Source organism: Calonectris borealis, chromosome W, assembly GCF_964195595.1.
Source record: "Calonectris borealis chromosome W, bCalBor7.hap1.2, whole genome shotgun sequence".
Lineage (NCBI taxonomy): Eukaryota > Metazoa > Chordata > Aves > Procellariiformes > Procellariidae > Calonectris > Calonectris borealis.
Genome location: NC_134351.1, coordinates 3,197,183 through 3,218,667, shown reverse-complemented (window position 1 = coordinate 3,218,667; position 21,485 = coordinate 3,197,183). Strand labels below are relative to the sequence as shown.

General features: G+C 43.3%; 1 protein-coding gene across 3 annotated transcripts in view; it reads left to right on the top strand.

Annotated features, from left to right (window-relative positions):
• Positions 1-4,684: 4,684 nt before the first annotated feature.
• Positions 4,685-21,485, top strand: part of LOC142074897 (NAD-dependent malic enzyme, mitochondrial) — a 32,731-nt gene continuing 15,930 nt past the window's right edge. The window contains exons 1-2 of one of the 3 annotated variants that reach the window (XM_075135858.1): positions 4,685-4,793; positions 12,224-12,349. In XM_075135858.1, coding sequence (XP_074991959.1) covers positions 12,242-12,349 — 108 coding nt within the window. In that variant the 5' untranslated portion in view covers positions 4,685-4,793; positions 12,224-12,241. Of the gene's footprint in view, positions 4,809-12,223; positions 12,350-21,485 lie in introns of all 3 variants that reach the window. The other 2 variants (XM_075135860.1, XM_075135859.1) reach the window with 2 other exon arrangements.

Here is a 21,485-nt window from a genome sequence, read left to right as displayed (position 1 = left end):
TGGACTGAGGAAACGGAATATTGAAGGAAGCGGAGGAAGAGCCAGAAAAGAAAAATGAAACACTACCTGGTTAGACCATGTCAGGTTTTGTCACCACGTCCCTGGCTGTTCTGGAGCTCAGCAGAGTAGAAGCAACTGATGATGTGAGGTCAAACGGGTCACCAGCCTAAAAAGAGGCTCCATATCAAAAGCAGAGAAAATAAAACATAAATTAAAAAGCAGCAAATGCCAGACTTGTTAACCTACAATGACAGTTATAGGAGTCACTGACAAAGGAACTAATCAGGGAGGGGAGGGACTTGTATCCATGCACACCAAAGCTCCCTAACTGGGAAGACTTACGGACATGTATGGATATATGTTTAAGCAACGTCATTCCTAATCAAGGCAGATTTAACAGTGCCACAAAATGTCCCCAGGAGCTGGAGCTTTGTCATCTACACTGTTAAATAGTTAGCACAATCCCAGGCATAGTTCTGGATCAGGCCAGCTAGCATTTTCCCAAACAATTGCTGGAGACAGTGTGGGAATTAGCACACTATTCCCAAAATACAGTCTGCATGTGAATGTTGGTTTGGATGGTAAAACACTTTAATAGCATGGATGTGGGCTGTTCCCATGCGAGCTGGCCTCAGCGCCAGAGAATACTCTGGACGTATTTGATTGCAAAAATGCTACATGAGAAATTTCAAGCAGAATAACTTTAAAAGATAGAACAAAATTACTAGGCAGAAGTAGAATCAAAATAATGGAAACGGTGTAAAGGTAATTAGCAGTGTTGTTGCTCTAAAGATGTAAAAGAGGCAAGGTTTGTGGAGAGAAGTAATATCCTTTAGTGGAATTGGTCTAATAAAAGATACTATTTTTCTTCACAAACCTTGCCTTGAGGTAACGATTGTCTTTACTGCCTAGTTCCTGCTATAGTCTCATAATGTAAATGAGAAGAGTCAGTAGGGTCATCTCTTTATGTGAGGATTAGTCTAAGCATATAGTTAACCCTCAGCACTTTTTAAGAGGAATAAAGAGTGGAGGGTGAAGATGCCAGTTTTTATCAAGCCACAGAAGCTTTCTTCCTGAGAGATAGGTTGTCTGCCAGTCTCTACTGTAAAAATTTCTGAGAGTGGAGGTAGATAAAAACTAACATGACTGCTTAAATAATTATTTGTTCAGTAGTTGTGTATATATAGCTACATTATCAGTGTATTTATGGGAGTGACAGCGTAGGTGTTGAGGCAGCACTATGGAGGGAAGGAAAAGAGCCCTGGACCTAGGTGAGTAGAACAGAGAAGTGATTTTTTTTTAAATTCACATTAAGAATCAGTGATATAAAAAACAAGAACACTGGGTGCAGCACTGGTGGTGTTGCTTTAAATAGAATATTTGAAAAACTAGAAATGTTACAAAAAGGAGAGACAAAATTATCTCAAAGATGGGAAACGAAAGTTTTCTGTTTAATTTATCAGACAGACTTGGTACAATCTGTAAGGTTTATTATGAGAAAAATGAAACAGGAAGTATCCAACTGCGATTTAGCAGAGAGAGACAGAACAAGCAGCAAATAATGAAAAGTCCAGGAAAACTCAAATGGGAAATACAGCACGGTTTTAGGACAGTGGAAGTGATTTAAGAAAACCACCTTGATGTATACCTTCAAACTGCGATCGGATGACTTTTGGGAGATGCATTTTACTTCAGCACAAACCGCTGGCTTCCTCTGAAGAGGAACCCCAGTAAAACGCAATGGCCCGTATGTGTGGGAGATCTGCTACGATAAGCCAATAGTCTCCTGTTGTATTAAAAATTTCTGAATGAATTCGCGCCCTGTAATGAGTGAGCTGTGAAACTGCCTGAGGCTTGTCCTGTACAGCCAAGAGAGATAGCAGAGCCGTGACCGCTGGCTTTAAGGGGTTGAGGAATGCCAAGGGCTCCCAGTTGTTCTCTTGGCAACAGCAAAGCAACAACATCATGTGCGCCAAAAGAAACTCTTCTGTGTTAAGGACCAAATATGGTGATAAAAGTCCTCAGGAGGAAGAAGAAATGACTGCTTCTCTTGTTCTATAGCACAGGCGGCTGCATGAATTAGCTATAAATGTAAGTCACTCAGTGGCTATGTAGTAGCATGAGATGAAGAACAGGTTTGAGAAAGCAGGGTCCCACGCTACATGGGGTTGCTGTCTGTATAGATCAGACGTAAAGCACCCCCGTTGTCTTAGGACGAGCCAAGTTTGGGTTATCAGGAAGTAGGCATCGCTCCAGGATGCTGGTGCCCACCTGTACAAGGCACGAAGCATGGTCCAGACCTCCTCTCCACAGCGACCTGTCGCTTGAAAAAGGTTTGGTGGATTGGAGTCTGGATTTGAGAATTAATTTAACTGATACCAAAATGCTGCTGGGAGAAAACGCTGGTGCAAAAGTAGCGGGTGTGCTGTCTAGAAATGAAAGATCTCTCTCCTGTTAAAAATGGGGAGTTTCAGATCCTGCAGCCCTGCCAAATCCCATTCCCTGGGGTGGAGGTTTTTCTCTTCTAGGACTAATTACAACACAGCTTTCAAGGCAGTCGTTCTTTCACAAGGAAGTGTTATGCAGTATATTTCAGCAAGACATTAACTGTTCATTAGATATATTGGGCCAGATCCTCAACCAGTCTAAAATGACATGAGTTTAGAGCAATACTAATTTATGCTCTTCGGGTATGAAGTCCAGCATTTTAAAATGCCTTTAATTTGGGCTATTTTTAGCCAGGCACAAAGTCATGACCTTGTATGTTATTTTAGCAATCTCCTTTGTTTACAGGTGCAGCACCACATTATTCAGAAATGTTTCAAAGCCATCACAGTCATGCAGGAGGGGGGAAAGCAGCAGAATACGCACTTCATGACAGACCTCAAAATCATGATTAGAAGAGGAGGCTTTGATTAAGTGGGTTTATATATTTATTGTTACCATTACTATAGCAACTGTGCTTCTTTTAACTGCACAGTGCTCATTCGTACATCTAACAATTTAAATCACATTAAGTGCCAGCAGAGAATTAACAGCATCACAATTTGCAACACTGGAAAACATCTCAGAGTTTGGGCTGGGGAGGAGACGGACGAAGTCTCAGATGAGCTGAGTGGCCACGTTTCATACCGTCATACCTTCCCTCTCCAAACACTGTGAAAGCTTAGCTGGGGAAGAGTATAATTTCTATTGAGAAGGTGAGACTAGTGTTAGGACAAACAGCCCTATGTTATTATGAAAAGTGATGCTTTTTCAGACTGTGATTCTTTCCTGGGCTTGGCAATTTTAGTGCTGACCTGCAGCATTAGCTGCCTCACCGTCTTATGCCAAGTCTTCTGTTTTAATCCAATGTGCTGTGCGTTACGGGTATTCCGGCCCTTCAGGCTTTGTATGGCAACACACAAGACAGAGGTTAACTCCTCAGTGCTGTTGCTCTCCATGTTTTGAGGAGCCCTAATTGGCGTAGGGGATCCAGCACTGTGGCCCTGACCGTTGGGAAGCGGCATCCATCTTGCTTCAAGTAACTATACCCGGGAGGAACCCTGTTTCCTGCGGCCCCCACCACCATCCCGCGTGCCACCCAGCAGTCCTCACAGTCCCCCGTCCCCTCACGGCCCCCATCCCTTCACGGCCCCCGTCCCCTCACAGCCCCAGTCCTCTCACAACCCCCGTCCCCTCACAGTCCCAGTCCTCTCACAACCCCCGTCCCCTCACAGTGCCCCGTCCCCTCACAGTCCCCCGTCCCCTCACAAGCCCCGTCCCCTCACAGTTCCCTCTCCTCTCACAGTCCCCCATCCCCTCACAGTCCCCCGTCCCCTCACAGTCCCCCGTTCCCTCACAGTTCCCTCTCCTCTCACAGTCCCCCATCCCCTCACAGTCCCCCGTCCCCCCACAAGCCCCGTCCCCTCACAGTTCCCTCTCCTCTCACAGTCCCCCGTCCCCTCACAGTTCCCTCTCCTCTCACAGTTCCCCATCCCCTCACAGTTCCCTCTCCTCTCACAGTCCCCCGTCCCCTCACAGTTCCCTCTCCTCTCACAGTCCCCCGTCCCCTCACAGTTCCCTCTCCTCTCACAGTCCCCCGTCCCCTCACAGTTCCCTCTCCTCTCACAGTCCCCCGTCCCCTCACAGTCCCCCGTCCCCTCACAGTTCCCCGTCCCCTCACAGTTCCCTCTCCTCTCACAGTCCCCCATCCCCTCACAGTTCCCCGTCCCCTCACAAGCCCCGTCCCCTCACAGTTCCCCGTCCCCTCACGGCCTCCGTCCCCTCACAGTCCCCCGTCCCCTCACGGCCCCCGTCCCCTCACAGTCCCCCGTCCCCTCACGGCCCCCGTCCCCTCACAGTCCCCCGTCCCCTCACAACCCCCGTCCCCTCACACAGCCCCTCGCCCCGCCCCGTTTCTGGAGCACCGCCCCTCGCTGCCGGGCTCCTCGCCCCGCCCCTCCACGCTGATTCGCTGTCGCGCCTGGCCTAATTAACATATAACAGGTCGCGTCCGGCCGCGCCTGGCCCGGTTTCCCCTCTGTCGGGGCGGGGAGCCGCGGGGAAGAAGGCTCATTGGCCGAGCGCGGCCGTCGGCCGGCGAGCCGGCTTCCTTTTCATTGGCTGCGTCGGGTTGTCAGTCATGGGGAACACCCCGCCCTCCGGGGTGTCCCTCCCTGGTGCCTCCTTGTTTGCTCCATTCAGTGGTGGGTTCCGAGGCGGACGGAGCTCCGGCGGATGGGAGCTGCTGTTGCACAATAGAAACAGGTCCTCGGCCAGCATCACTCAGAGGGCAGCAGCCGCAGGAGGAGGTAGATCCCGTTCTGGTAACAATTTTACAATTGCAATGGCGTACGAAAGGCCTCTCTTTACAAACCCGTATCTCGGGGGCGTTTTCTCCAGAGCCTCGACCCTTTGCCGCCTTTCCTCCTCGAGTGCCTCCCCCCCTATGAAACCTCTCCCCCGGCCCTGCCGCCTGCGTGTTGCCAGGGTGAGGAGAGGGAGTTCGCTTCGTGCCCTCGAGTGTGCCACCGAGCTGTAGCCGGCGGTGGGCATGACCGGGGCCGGGCGGGCCCAGGCGTGGGGCCAGCCCCGTCCTGCCGTGAGGGGGCCACGAGGCCCACCCGGGAGCGGGGGGGGGTGGTGGAGGGAGCTCCGTGTCCCTCGTTCCGGTCCTCTGGGGCCGACTGAAATCGTACCGAAGCAGCAGCTCGCCCCCTTTGTGGGGAGGCCCCGAGGCTCGGCCTGCTGCGGGGAGCCCCCTCGGGGGCAGCGGATGCCGCCCGTCCACCGCGGCCCGCTGCCCCCGGCCCCGGCGGCAGGTGGAAGACACCGAAAGCGGCTGTTTTGCCTCGGAGGAAACAGGAGGTGGGCTGCCTAAGCCGTGCAGGGGTGCTTGTTTACCAGCTGTCAAAATGGGTGACGAATTCAGCTGCCACCCCTCTCGTTTGTAGCAGCTCCTCGGGTCAAGCCGGGGAGGATGCTCCCCCAAATTCGCCAAATTCAGGGCCCAGCTGCTTCTGCAGCTCCTCAGCGTTGGCCACTGGTCCCCGTGCTGACTTTCAACCTGCGGTGAACTTTTATGGCACGGCCGTAAAAGCGAGAGAGAAAAAGTTGGGAGGTAGCAGAGCTGCTGGTGCGGCGTTGGAAGAGGAAACACCGTCAGGCTGCCTGGTATTTTTAGAGCTAATCTCTGCACTCCTTGGGTTTTGCCTCTTGGCTATTTGTTAAAAGAAGTGGCGGTGGCTGTTTGAAATGTCACCGTTGTAGGTCCCGTGCTCCTCTTGGCCTCGCTGCACCGTAACGTTAAACGGTACAAGATAAGTGCTGGTCTCTGAGCAACTTGGTGTGTAATGTCATGGCACGAATTTCTAACTGCTTGAAGAAACCCAAAAACATGCAGCAATGTTGATAAAAGCTGATAAAAAAAGGTCGATCTTGCAGCCAAGAAAGCTCTTAACTATTTGGTATCTATGTGATCTTAATTGCAAAAAGTTAGTAGTGAACAGCAAAGGGAAATTTTCTATATATGTTTATATACACGTGGGTAATACAAAGAGCTAGGCAGAGTATGAAACTCTGCAAGTAATCTGTGTGTGTGCACAGCCAGCAGTGTCTAACATATTGTTGGCTCTATTAGACGTGGTCAGGTCTACAGAAAGTTAGCCTGAGCATGTATTTTAAGAGAAAGTGTGTGTTACAGTCCCGGGACAAAACTTCTGATAATCCTGTGCAGTAGCGTTATGAGTCAGCAGTGTGAGTGCAGGCAAGGTTTGAAGCTTTTTCTTCTGCAAACTAAGACGCTGTCAAAATGCGTGGTTAGTGTGCCGTGCTTGAGTGAGTACTAATTGAATGTTCATCTTTACTACTGGTGGCAGCACCTTTATTGCAACAGAAGGAACATTTTGCTGTTACTTGGGCTGGTAACTAACTGTGTATGGGTAGTTTTTCAGATTCTTCTGAATTTGAGCAGGTTGGGGTTTTTTTAAGTCCTAACTGTAGTGCACACCAAGGTTTATAAGTGGTTGACAGGCTTATACTTCACCTGATCGGCACTGTATTAGCAAGCAGCTCAGTTTCTCTGTGCTTATTGCTGAGTTATTCTCCCAGGAAGAATTCCCTTTTGTGAGTTGGCAGCGGTTGTTGAGAACATCCTTGTTTCTCTCTCAACTTGTATCCAAAAAATCTTTATTTTTGAACTGAAGAAAACAGCTCTAATACAGCTGTGTGCCAGTTCTTCAGAATAAAGCAACAGTGGCTTTCTGCTTATTTGGAGGAATTTACTATTCTGCAATCTTCCTGAGGATTCTGCAGGATAAGGCCTTTCCCACACACATAGATGCCCTTAGCTTTACTACTGGGAGCCCTCCCAGTAAGACAAATGGAATAAAATCAAGAATGTGAATACATCTTGTCAGAGTAAGCCAACAGTACTGCTGCTGCAGTTTCCACAGTACAAGATAATGGACTTTCTGATGTTTAAGAAAAATACTTAGGTCAGATCCATTAATGTATAAAAAAATAGCTCTCTGATGTTGTGTGGTAAGAGCTTTTATGAACCAAGACTCCAACACCAAACAATTTAGTCCTATTTTCTAGTTGTGCTGTGAGACGTTTGCTAAAATTTCAAGTTAAGTAATGTAGAGAACGTATGCTCTTTTTACAAAGGTGTTCTGAAATTATTCTCGTTTGAATTCGCCTAAGTGTGCTTTATTTGCAGAAAGTTTCAAGCCTCAAATTGTGAACTTACTTATTCTGCTTAAGTACTCTGCATCTAACTTTTCTCCTTGTTGAATTGCTTGCCTCAGAATAAGAGGGAAGAAAAGTAGTTTCAAGATCTGCTTCCAAAATGACCGCTCATCACTGCTGAACATTTTATTAGTAACACTCCCCATATGATTGTTCCTTTTACTTTGCAGATCTCAAGGTATCTTAGAAATGTCCTTTAAAATAACAGCTCAGGACTTTGCTGGAAGGAACCCGAAATATTATTACCACCATTTTCTGTTAACTTCCCCCAACAGCATCTGCTGAGCTCGGGGAGTCAGAGGTGCTGAGTTGCTGTGCAGAACTGCATCGCCCAGCCTCATCTCTCTGCTCCTTCCTCCGCACTGGGGTGCTCCCGTTGTAAAATGGAAGTGTCCCCTTCCCCCTTGATCTGCAAAGCGCCTGCTGCAGGGTGGCAGGTGCAGGGAAAGCTGCTTTCTTTAAGTAGAAGTCTCATTGGGAGACACATTTATAGTTGGTACTTGCCTAATGTAATAATTTTAGACTGCTTTATTATTACTGAAGTGATGAAGCCAGCTAATGTGTGCCTGGTTTGTGTCATGCTTGGATAGGCAAGGCTTGTCTGTTTATTTAAAAAAAAAAAAAAAAAAAAGACTGGAATGCAATGGTGCATCCACACCAGACTCGGGGTAGTGCAGACTCACAGGATAGATTGCTGTGGATATATAAGAGGAAATGTTTGTTGGCCCTAGAGCAGTGGTGCTTAAATAAAACAAAAGCAATTGAGGCCAGAAAGATTGGAAACTCTGTGAGACCTGTATGGTCTTGAATTAATAGTCCCAGCTTGTATTACCAAGAACAAGCTCCTGTTAACACACAGGTCTTTGTAATTTCTGTACATGAAAGAAAGACTGGAACCGTTCATTTACGCAGGATTTCAGGAATACTTGAAGTATATTTATGTTTAGCCATCCTTCAAACGGCAGGAAGACTGCAAAGTCATCAAGCATAAGTTACTGTCCACTGAGAGATACTCCTTAGTATTAAGGTATAATCAACAAGTCAGCCAGCCTGTGCAGTAATTGAAGCAGACCTTGCTTTAATTGACACTGAGTTTCCTGACTCTCTGAGCAATGTAATTGTACCTTTTAAAAGTACGATGAACCTTTCCCTTAAAAGTAGCTTTTGCAATTTAACAAATCCATAATTGCAGCAGCAAAACATTTGCTCCTAGATAAGGGCACTTGTGCAGTATTAGTAATTAGTTTGACCTGGCCAGATGCCTCCTGATAAGGCACAGAAGAGAGCTGTCATCTGGTATGCTGAAGAATTTAATTCTCTTAAATTGTGACACAGCATGTATGTGGCAATAAGTCAAAAATTACCAGTTGTATTGGATTGAATCTAGTGGTGCACCACAGTCTTGTTTAGTCCTTACCATTGTCAAGTACTAAAAGAAGAAAGAAATCCTTGTTCTGGATATGCTGACACATGTTTTAGGAGGAATTTTATTCCTCTTTCAATTCCTCTGCTTTCTTCCCAATTCCTCCTCACAGGACATTGCACAACCTCAGTCCTCTCTGTATCTGCTTTCACATCTTTACAACCCCCCGTCTTTCCCTCAGTTGACATCCTTCCCCCTTCTCTATCAGCCCCTACTGTCCAAATCATCTCTCCTTTTTCTTTCAGTTAAAGTACCACCATCTCACACCTGGCCTCTCTTCTACAAAACCCATCATAAACCATTTTAAAACCTTCCCACAAAGCAGCATGACCCAACCCTTTCATCTCCTTGACACCAGGTATCAGTTTGGGGACCTTTCTTGCAGACCTGTCGTTGCAGCTCACTGTCTGCCTGAAGTGCTTCCCAGAAACGGGGCTGGTGGATCCGAGCCACCGGGCACGAGGCTTCGTGTCCCTTCTTCCTTTTCCACAAGGCCAGAGGAGAAGCGGAGCTGCCCAGGGCAGCTTATTTGCTGTCAGTTGGACCGTGCTGCATCTGAAGTATTTTTATTGTCTGGTGGTATCTTTCATCTGAGAAGCTGTTAGCTGTAATCCCAAACTCCTGGTGTGAACCGGTTTTATGGCTACCCCAGTGCTGCATCTGGCTCAAGCCATCCTGTGAGCCTCGGCTGGGCGTGAGCGGAGTCAGCCTGGGAGCTCTGTTTTAAAAAGCGTTAAACCACTAGTGGCATGTATAGATGTAGCCTTGATTTTTAATCGTAAGGGTTACTGGATTGTCCTGTGCCTATATTCTCGAGGAGGAATTAGGACTGTTGAAGCAGAAGGACCTGGGCAGATGGGTGGCTTGTTCTTGCCAGGTTGGTGGCCAGCAGAGCCGGGAGGAGAGGGTAGGTGAGTCACGGAGGGCCACGGCCACGCGGGCAAAGCACAGAGCTCTTGGCCCTTCTGCAGACGAGTATGGACAGGGGATGGGGAAGGATGCTTGCTTTGTGGTTTCAGGGTAAGTCATGTTAAGGAGAGTTTTGGAGGCAGTTTCTTGCTAAAACATGTTTAAAAGCCTGCGACAAAAGGAGTTAGAGGAGATGTGCAAGACGGGAGATGAAACAGAAATAGGAAACAATTAGAAGAGCAGGGGAACGAGAGCTCAGGACTGAGTAACCAGTCAGGTTTTATGCTGGATATAAATTACCTGGGATGTATCTCTTGGATCTAAACAGAGGGACTGAGTGGAAAACGAAGCGTGATTCTCCTGCTTGCTGAATGCATCTGAGATGCCTTCACCAAGAGAATCATTTTAGGTGCCTGTACGACACCTCAGAGGAGAGGAGCAAGTTTCCTCTCTCACAGAGGGGAGAAGAAAGTAAGATTTGTAAGGTTTGAATCACACCCCTGAAAAATCTCTGTCTGTCTGTCTCTCTCGTTGATTAGAGAGTTAATTGATGAAGTTAGGAGAAATCTGGGCCACAATCTTGTTTGGTTCTTAAATGCTCATTAATTGCAATGAAGTAATTTAAATTTAATTAGAGTAAGATAAGGTGTGGTGTTTGGCCTAGTTTTTAATTCCCTGTTTAAGGTATTTGCTCATGCCAGATTGAAGCCACCCTAACACCAGACTGATGGGATGCGGGCTGAGGTTTGCTTCGCCACTGTAATCGCAGATCATTTTTAGCCTCACGTGCATGAGGAGATGGACTCGCAATTGTGTAACGATGGCAAATGAGCAATCAGAATTAAAAACAGTTAAGACTGAATTTGCCATTCCTAAAGGCTGGTTGTTTTGCAGCACAAATGCAATTTTGCTTATCTGATCCTGATTTTCAGCTGCCCTGAGTTCTGGCAGACCAGCTGTATTTAGTCCACCGCTAGCTGGTTTAGGGAGGAATTATCATGTTAAAAGCAACATTTGTTTGTAGTGCTGGCGAGGCTTCCGTTCCTCCTGTCTCCACGCAGTAAATTTATGTTATTTACCACGAAACAACTAAACACATGGGTTTTGAGTGGAACTTTTTTCAATTGCAAGGCCTAAACAAATAAAGGATGAGAGAAAGGGATCCCACTGAATGTCAGTGCTGCTTTCCTCTACACTTCATAATGGGTAGAAGAGAAACTCGGGTTTAACTGATGATGAAAAATGTTAGATGTTTGCATGTTCTTCTAATGCTTGGAAAGATTCTGAAGAAAATCCTCAGATTGTAGCTTGTAAGATCAGTCTGCCATCTTAAAAGCTGATTATGTGTAAATTTGATTATAGAAAGGTCTTCTAAAGTATTCAGGCTATATTTAAGATAATGAAGTTTTGTTCCTTAATCTAATTTTGCCTTCCATCTGGAAGAAATTAGAAATCCAAACCATGCATCATTTCATTCCTTAAAAATGTCTCGTACCTGCTGTACTGTCCTTGTGTGTGTCTTGGATGTGAACATACAGCTGGGCCAGGGGACGATGGAGCACCGGCTGCAGGGGTCCCCCACCCACACCTGCTGCAATGGAGAGGGAGAGGGGTTCCCTGCCACGCTGATCCTGGATCTCTGCCTTCCTCCACTGACTGCATAGGCCTATTGCTAAAGGGATCTACTTTCTTCCTCTCCCCGAGCTGTGTACGTCTGTCCTTTCTGGCCTGCCATCTTAACGTGTCTTCATATGGGCCGTGGTCCTGTGTAAGGTCTCGCTGTGATTGATACTGTCTCTCTGTGTTGGTGAAATAATGTTTAGAGACAAGTCCAGTACACATTCCCTGATGGTACTGCGTTATACAAGCATGTAATAAATGATAATTTCTGCTCCAAAGAGCTTGCAATTAATAGTTGAATAAAAGGGGTTTGAGAGTGGTTATCACCTGGCGAGATTAAGAACTAAGCTTTTGAGTGGTACTAACAAATTTTTTCTTTTGTTAGGGAAACATATCCTTTATTGAAAAGGATATATTCTCTCTGAAAAGAACCTTTTTTTTTAGGTTTGGAATTTAAAAAATCTAAACATGGAATCCAGAGTTCAGTGAATTTTTGACCATTTTAATTCTACATTTTGTTCTAATGTAGTTTTAATATGCTAATAGACATAGTTTTTTTCCTTTCTGTTGTCCAGGCCACAAGATTTCATTGTAAGAAAGCTATTGGAGAAACTCAGCCTAAGTTTTCTTGCTGCACTAGCTCAAGTCGTTCTGTCCTCCCTGGTATTTGCACTGGTGCCAGTTGCAAGGGCCACCACAGAAGGTTAATATTTGCTAATGGCAATTCTGCTCTGGGTTTATAGTGCAGCTATAAGACAATACCTCGTGAATGCTGGCTGACTGCAGCCCACAGCATAATGCTAGCTCACATTAGTATCCCTGTATGTTCTCTGCACTCACTCATGCGCTCTCGTCATTGTAAAGCCTTCCTTCTTTTTTGTCTTCCGGGCTGCCGCAAGGCAATTTTGGGTTATTATCACAGCGTTAGAGCAAAGAGTCTTATCTAGAATGTACCTGTTTCTTTTACAACAAATGGCCTACACATACGGACATTAGTTCCACTGCCTCTGTATCTGAATGATTTTCTTTTCCTTTTCCCAGGTGCAGTATAAAAAAAAAATGTTCTCCCGACTCAGAATAGTTGCCACTCCCTGTGCGATGGCATGTCGCAGCGCACATACGAAAGAAAAAGGCAAGCCACTGATGTTAAACCCACGAACAAACAAGGTTGGTAGTGTGTGATTATCAAATATCTTATCTTCATCCGGTAATCGTCCAATGGACCTTGTTCCAAGGTTAAACCACCTCCAGGAGGTGTACTGGGCCACAGCCAAAAAAGGGTACAGAAGATGGAGGAGTCAGTGATCATTTCGAGTTTACTACATGGACACCTACAGTACAAGGACTTCCAATAACACCTTCTGCTTCTGTCAGCCTGCACTTCCCCTGGTTTGCTGTGGTTTGCACAATCAATACTGCTGCTTCCTTGTGCCAAATGAAGAGTTGCTGATTCTTGCTGATTACTGGCTTAGTTTTTGGGCTGGTTGAATTGAAGTAAAGCTTTAGCAGATAAACAGTCTTATTTCATAGTTTGCAAAAAATAATTCTGAATTTGGTCTTGCTAGTGATAGAAAGTGTTAGCCTCTATGTCCTAGTCCTGGCTTTCTTCTGCAAGACTGAATTGGGACTGAGCCATATCAGTAAGAAACATCCCTGTGCAGAGAGTCAGGCAGAGAGCATCTAAAAATAAGCCTTGAATGGAGCTAGCTGGGAGGTAGAGACATTATGTTAATTCCATGCATTGGGAGGAACTTCTCCTAAGAAAGTAGTTGGGTTTTTTTTACCCCTTCACAAAAATTTTCCTATTTCCACAATACCATCCCCAATCTCTTTTTTTCCTGGAATAGTAGTAGCCTTCAGGAATATTGAAACAATTAATGTGTAAACTAAAGCTAGTAAGAAATGAGATGAGGGCTTTTGGTAGCTGATCCAAGATGTCTGAAGTGACCAATAAAGGTGACAAATCTAGCTGCCTCTGACAGGGTATTTCCTGAGCAATGGGGATACGGAAGCTGGACTTCCATAGTTTTATCCTATGTTTTTAATGTCTGGCTTTTCTCCTCTTCCCCATTCTCTGATTTTATTTTTTTCCCCTCCTGTAATGCTTTATATTTCCCCACCACTGTAAATTTCCTTCCCTTCCTTTCTGCCCATGGCCCCGACTCCTCCTCTCCCCCCCATCCCCTTTGCCTAGACGCAAAGAAGCACGTACTGCTATAAATTGGCCAGCTGGCAAGCCAGCCACATAACCCCGAGCCTTTCTCTCAGTAGAAGGGCTAGGCTGGCTCTTTCCTCTGCACAGCAAAATCTTTTTTTTTTTTCTTTTTTATTTTTTCCTTCTTTTCTTTGTCCCTCTCCTTTTGTCAGAAGTTGGCCAGTGGGCTCAAAATATCTGGGGAGGATATCAAGCTAGGAACTGCAAGCTGCATCTCCTTGTGTGTTGCCCATAACTACAGGGAGAATTGCTCATGTTTCTTTTGGCAAAAGTGATTCCTGAGTGTCCTGAAAAGAAAGGAAGAAGACAAGAAGATCTGTAGTCATGTTTTCATGTTTCTTACTGTTTCTGGTACAGTGTAGTGTAGTGTGAGATGCCTTGATACTGCATGAATGCAGGTTGCGTATATAGAGAGAGAGCTGTAGAAGTTCGAGACTGGCTGACTGCAAAAATAAAATTGGGATTGCCGTGTTGGGGAAGGAGAAAAGGATAGATTGGTGTGATTTGTCAAGATCAGATTATCTCGAGACTTTTCTGAGCTATAAACACTTTGACATGCCAGTGGAAATTATTTCAAGCCCTGTAAGCTTTTCCAAGTGCTGATTATGCAACAGTATTCAGAAACAAACACAATAGGTCATTTCGTATGGTTTTTCTAGTGGTAATATCTTTCTAATTTTTATTTTTTTTTTAAGCCTGGAATTCTCTGGTGGACTGAGCACAATGCAGTATTTTTTATGGGTTTTTTTTTTGAGGAGGAGGGAAGAACAGAGAGCTGCTTATTAATAGCAGTTAATTTTTTTTTTTTAATTCTTTAATGTCTCTAAGAAATTATGCCTGTGAGAGGAAAAAAAGTTTCCACATTTGTTCGGCTCTGTTGTATCAGTCAGTTTTTAAGGCTGGCACCTGTCTGAATGGGTCTGTAAGCTAGCTAAGTGATACTGCTTGATACTGGATGCAGTATCTGAATAGAAATGTATTTTGGAAATTCAGCAGAGAAATAAATGATTGACTAAATATGGAAAGTACTTTACCCTTTGTGCTTTTCTTGCCCACAGTGCCTCATGTGCATATATATATCATAGACATACAGGCACAGATAAAGGGCTTTATCTCTTGCTGGCAGCTTGTTGAGAACATCATTTTATGACTTGTGTTTTAGTTGCTTATGTTTAGTTTTTACAGTCCCTATCAGCTCTACAGAACATTTGGTCTCCTTTAATATACGTGGGCCCTAAAATAAGAACTGCAAGATGGCAGCATCACTAACAGAAAACCACCCCTTCCCCTTGTGCAAATTAATCTGCTCCAGTTCTTTGCCATTGGAGTAGGTTTTTCTCTTACCATTTGGTTTTTTCTTTTCTTTCCCACCCTTACCAGTCTTTTGCAGGTACATACTACACCTACATGAACTGGTTTGGGGTTTTATGTTTGAAGGCCAGCTTTCAAGTGTTTATTGTCAGGATGGCTCAGAAAAGGTCATGAGCTATATCGGTAATGCCCTTGCTGTTGCAGCCAAACAATTGCAGAACATACTGTAACTGCATTGCTGGCATCCATGTATGTTTACGATCTTCCATGATGTTTGATTTCTGCTCTGTGATAGGGATTCAAATTACAGTTAATTGGCTTCAAGACCTTTTATTCTGCTATGCCTTTTATTCCCTGCTGTGCCAAGGCAGCATTTTAAGCTTGTTGGGTGCTTAGAACTCTGTTAGGACGATCTCATTTGTTTAGTACTGGCAATTAAATTGTTCTTTATATTGTGGTAATGCTTCAGATTCTCACTCAAGGGCCAGGATTTCTTCTTCCAGCACAGAACAGATGATGCATGAGTAAATGATCCCTGATCTTGGCGATGTCCATTCTGCCACATAGAGTGGCGTCAGTATGTCTTTATCTTCACTGAAAATACGTGACCTGTAACATTATTCGTATGTTTGCTTTCTGTGTGCTTGCAGCAAATTTGTGACTCTGAATAATTTGTGACACTTTCTGTATTTTAGTTGGTGATTTTTCTACCTTGCGGCGTCAGTTCTTCGTGTTACTGTCTAAGTGCGTGCCTGTATTTTGTGCAGCTGATTCCATTACCCCTTTTTCTATTACTCTGTTCCTCAATATTGTTTGGTTATTTCATTCTTTAGTATCGTTCTCCTGTACTGACAATGCCTCTCAAATTTTTAGCTTCAGCAAATATCCTTAGGACATTGCATTAAACACACACATGCATGCACACATATGTGTATTTATGTATGTGCCCGGGCACATGTGCGTGGGAATACATGATAGATTTTAAAAAAGAATTCACTGCCGGTGTCACACAAGTGGCAGTTTAATCCCAGACCAATTCCTGAGGAACTGTCCCAGTGTCTATTTTCCGTATGGGTGGTTATCTTCTCATATGTGGTATTTAGCTAGACCATTAATCACAGTTTTATCTGTATCCATTCCCAGCTTTTTCAGCCCAATTTGTTTTCATCTATGCCTTACTGAATACTTCCAGAAACTCTGATAGATTACCTTTGTTTAAAGAATCAGTTTTCTTAACAAAGATGTATGTGACCTTACTGACTTCTGGCAAATATCCCAACATTGTGTTTCCAATTCAGAATAAAAAACAAACAAACAAAAAAAACCCAACCCAAAGTTAAAGCTAGTTGGACAAAATAAATAGGCTGGGACAAGAGAATGTCAAGAAAGATTGTATGAACTCGAAGATCTAAAAGCAGATGCTCTTTTCCCCTGCCAGTGCCCTTTCTCAACATGCTGTTTTTTGACACATTCGATTTCTGTTATTTTAATACTTTTTAGACTGTGTCAGTTGGGTTGAGCAGCCAGCGTGTAGAATACGCGATGCCCGTCGGCCTTCCTGGGGAAACCAGGATAAACAGGATGTGGAGATGTACTGCAAATGGTAATTGTCATGTCGCTAAGAAATGCGGTGCTTGAAACACTAGCAGCAGTTTCTGATCAGTCGTGAGGAGAGATCCTAGAAGGCAGGAAACTGATAGAAACCTCTAGTTTCCTTGCGCGCACACCCACGCCCACACCCAGCCCGAAAGTCCCACCACAAGTTTAGTGTCCTGCCCAGTTGGCTTGGAGATGGAGGGATTGCTGGATGGAGGTTGCACTGTCATGCATCTGCAGCTTCTGCAGCTTTTGTCAACTTTGTTGAGATCTGCATGCTTTTAAAGGGAGTTAAATGTGGAAAGATGGAACTGTTGAATCTGTAACCAGCTTTTATCATCTGTCTGAAAAGGTGCTATAAGTGCCAAAGGTGGTAGGTAGTATTGCACCCCGTTTAACTTAGATCAGCTATTCTGCTCAGGACTCGTGAGCTGCTGGGACAGTGGGTGGAGGAAGGAAGGAAGCTGTCTAGCTTTTTAATTGTTTCGATTTTTTTTTTTAATTGTAGGATTAATGCCATTAAAGGAGAACAAAAGCAATAGCATCTTCTCAGTTAGAAAAATAGCAGTTTAATGAAATGTCTCTGAGGTGTTCAGTGATGCTATACAGTGGAGATGAACCATTTCAGTCCATCATGCTCATGATTTGCAATATGCAGCTTTACCATAACCTTTGGTGCTTGGAAACAAACCCTAGAGAGGCTGGATGACTTTCTTGCTGGTGTGTAAAGGCTTTCTGTTGCTGACTTTTTTCCATTTTCTGCAGGGGAATGCTTTTAGTTGAAGCCACATCGTTAGTAAATGAGAGCTATTGCGGGTTAGCTAAATCTGGTTCAGCAGCCAAAGTGATTTACATCTGGTTCCACACATAGAGAGGCGGTACAAGAACTGGTGGCATCTTTGCCTGCAGAGAGACTAAAGTCTTTAAAGGCTTAATAACCTGGGGAAGGTCTGCGTCATTTCACAGTTCAGCAGGGAGTAGATTGCTGTGCTGTGTCAGCCATACCCTCCAGTGTATATACTATGCTGTTTCTGGAAGAATAAAGATATGAAATTGAGTTTAAAAAATGGAGGAAAGAAATCAAAGGAGATTTCCATATTCTACACTATTCTCATAAACACAGAGAAACTTTGAATCTATGGTTGAGATAGCAAATACGCCTTTGATTCATATGAGTGAACTTTATTAATTTGCAGTGGAGACATGTTGTGCAATAGTGAACTTTGTGATTAGCAAAAGGAAGCAGAGTTAAGAGAGGCAGCCCACAATCCAATGTAAAATCTACTTTATTTTAAAAACATTTATGATGCTGCTTCAAAGCCTACTCTAAACTGCTGAATATGTTGTAACAATGATTACAAGTTACATGAAAACGAGTTGATTAAATCTTCCCTGTGAAGTAGGCTAACTCGTTTTCCAAACAGTGGCATGTTTGGATATACTCTGCATTTACATCTTTATCAGGGGCTTTGAATGGGTTATTTGTTACAAACTGTGCAGGTTTTCAGAATGCTTGAGAGTATTTATGGTATCAGGTAGAAGTATCCCGTCCTATATATATGCCTGCAAGACTTTGCAGGTGGGGAAAAAATTATCCGCACTAGTACTTCTCTGCTTAGAAACCTCTCAGTATTACTTACTCGGTGGTGCTATAAAAATCATGCTTGCTGGATTCAGGTCTGCTGTTCACCTTCATGCAAAGTAGGCAACTAGAATTTTTATGTGCTGGTATTTATAGCACCACTCGCTTTGTGTAGTAGAGCCCAGTTGTTAGGGCTGAAGTGAGGTGTCAGTGCCAGATAGTTTGTGGATTAAAGGCACAGGACGTACTGATTCAGTGTGAGCTTGTCTTAACTAAAAAACTGTCAACACTTCATTTTACTTGCCTTTTTTTTTTTCCTCCCCCCGGCAGTACGTTGGTTTTGTTGCAATAAATTTGTCCATGCGTATTAATTCATTCATTTGTGGTCTTTGAAGTGTGCTGGGTTTTCTCCTGGATGCGCTCCCTGCTTTGTCTGCACTATCTTAGAAAGGACACCTGTTTTTCCTGAGCTGTAAAGAGGATTAAGGAAACTAATCTAAGTGAAAGTCAGTGGATAACACTCAGAGAAAGGACACCTAGCACTGTGCGTCAAAGGAAACCAAAAAGTGATCTCTGTGACTTAAGCCCAAATCACTACAGTATTTAGGCATTTAATCCCAGTGGAAACCAGAGGGAATTTGGCCCTTAAGTTGGTGCTGGGATCTTAAGTGTCTTTGAGAACATCAGTCCCAGTGCTGCAAATTGCTGAGTGCCTCCTGATTCACTGGGAACTGATCGCTGGTTCTGTCAAATTGTACTGGGGTTTATAAAATGAAGGAAAAGGCTAGGAAATTTGTAATACTGCAGCTCCTAGGAAAATCTTTGTCCTGCGAGGTGCTGTATGGAGAACAAGCCGCAATCCCAAATCCAAAACAATAGGCAGCTGATGGTCATGGATGAAGATAATGAATGGGAATACAGCCAGGTGTTGGAAGGGCTCTGGGTTTTTTATAGTGCTGCTCTGGACTAAACTTGTTCTGTTCTAGTTGGAACGAGGATTAAATATCTGTATGCAGGTCAGGGCATGCCCTGGTGGCATTCAGGGTCCTGAGTTAGGCCTGGGCAAAAATTAAAGCATCTTTTAATGTGGTAAGAGCTAATTGTCACATAAATAAACAGCTGGAAGTACTTAGTACCACTTAAAGAATTTGCTGTGTTTAATGTTATTGTAACTCCAGATACACTGAAAAATCAGGTTGCCTGTAAACTGGAAAAAATGTGAATAAACTGAATAAAGATGGGTAGCTGTTCTGCTTAGTACTAACCTCAGGGCTCATTTGATATTATCAAGGACCCACGTAGTTTAAGGTCACTGGTTTCACTGTACAGGGAAATTAAGGAAAAGTCATATCCCAGTGTGATGCTAATAGTGGAAATTAGAAATTAGGTAGACTTTATTTTTAAGGGACTTGAGAGTTTCCAATGGGGAGGATGTAGATTTTGCTAGTGAGATATTTCAGCTAGTTTAGAGTAAAATGTCAGTGTATGCAGTATGGTACCACTGAAGGGATTCTGGCCTTTGACATGCCTTAAACTAGTGACGTTAGTGGCTTTACTGACCAATGTTTATATATCTGCTGGAAAGAGACTAAGCTTTTTTTTCCCCCCTTCTTAATGTCATAAATCTTTTGGCATCATTTTTGGTTTTGTAGTGCCTAAAGTAACAGTCAAAATATTACAGATGTTTACCAGCTGTACTTAGCTTTGTATCCTAAATCAAGTACTGTTTGTGTTGAGAAATGGTTGTTTTAAAAAGACATAAACTGCTGATGGTAACAAATTAGAGGGTAGTTAAGGAAAAGGGGAAGACAGCTGAGATGTGTGTTTGTGTGGTTCGCTTCCATGCAACTTTGGCAGATGTATTTACATTCCCAGAGAATCTTTCAATATTTCTTGTGAAGTATGCAGGAGGGAAACTAAAGCAGATCCTTTGCAATATAAGGAAAAAAATACATACAGTGTGTGTTCCTCGTGTTTTTTTTTTCTCATGCCAGTGCTGCTTACATGGTTGTGTTCTCAGTGGAAGTTTTGGATTATTCAAATCAGTTTTCAAAAAAATTACCATGTGGCTAAAGTGATTGTTACACCCAGCAAAAGACCAGCAGCAAGGGTAAAAAGTTCAGGAATAAGTCATCATCTGAAATTTATTTAAAGACACCATTGGAAGAATACTTGAGAATAACAATTACATGAGGAAAGAAAAAAACAATGGTTTGCAAATGACTCGCAGATAGTAGAAAAAGCATAAATTGTGTTCGGTATTTAATGTGAAATCTATTACGTAGAAGGTTGTCAGAAATACAAAGCATTGCTCTAGTTTAGGGTTAAATACTTACAGTTTTTTGCGAGAAAGTATTTGGAAGTGTTTTTTGCAAAACTGAAATTTTTGGTTTTGTTCTTTTTTTCTTGCTTTTTAACTCTTCAAATATTTTATTACTTTAGAACATAGTATAGAATTAGTACAGAAAAGCAGGTGCTTAAATCAGTGTAGTCAAAACAACTGGTAGTAAATATAATTTAAATAAGCAAAGAGAAAAATTATGTAAAAACATTAATTATTTTAATTATGTTTTTTCCTAAGGAGTAGTTATATTGGTTCTAAACCATTCAAGTGTGCTGAATTACACTAAGTATAGAGTCTAAATTAGAGGTATTTTTTGTTAATTGGCATGCTTTCTACAAATACCTGTGAAAGTCTATTCAAACATAAGCAGAGGTGAAAATATATATATATTCTAATCTGAATTTGTCTTTTATTCTAAAGTGAAGAAATATTAATTTTTTTCTTGCGATTTTTCTGATTGCAGGAGGAATTTGGAGTGGAATTACAAGGCTTAAAACAAACCTTAGAAAGCTTTTTTAAACCTTTTTTTTTTTTTAACTTGGCAGTAAGAATCCGCTTCTAGTGTGGGGAAATTTGAGAAAATGTGCTCTTGTTTTTTAATCTAACTGCTTTATTAAACAAAGGAACTGTTGTTTGTGAGCAGAACTGATGTTTCTTGTTTCCAGCTCTTTCAAAACATTGCAACTAGCAGGTCTTTCCCTGTCAGATTCCGCTTTTGCTCACAGATTGATGCACAGCCTTGGAACAGCAAAGGCTTTCCTGGGTTTTCAGCTCTTGCGTTCACAAGTATTGATTTAATCATTCACTGAACTGACCCAGTTGGATAAACTGAAATAAGGAAGGCTTATCATTACCCTTTTGGAAGTGGCAAACTTTAAGTGGGGTCAGTTGTTGTCGGAAATGGGGTCAGCACTTTGAGCCAGGTTGGCTGTGAATCCGGACTCGGGTCACTTAACGTTTTGGAACGTTACGCCTGGAGTTAACTGCCCTGTGAAGATGTCTCCACCAGCAGGTAGCTGACAGCAGGGCATTACGTGTGCTGAGGGAAAACCCAGTTTTACTCAATGTTATTGTCAAATAATTCAAATTAGTATTTAAATAACAATAAATTAAACTCTTCATCCACCTTGAAACTCTTCATCCACCAGAGAAGAATGAAATGCTGGGATATTTTTGTGGTTTAACTCTTCTGAAACTTAATTTGTTCAATGAGTCTTTTTGGTAGTAGACAACTACAGTTGAAGATGAATAACTT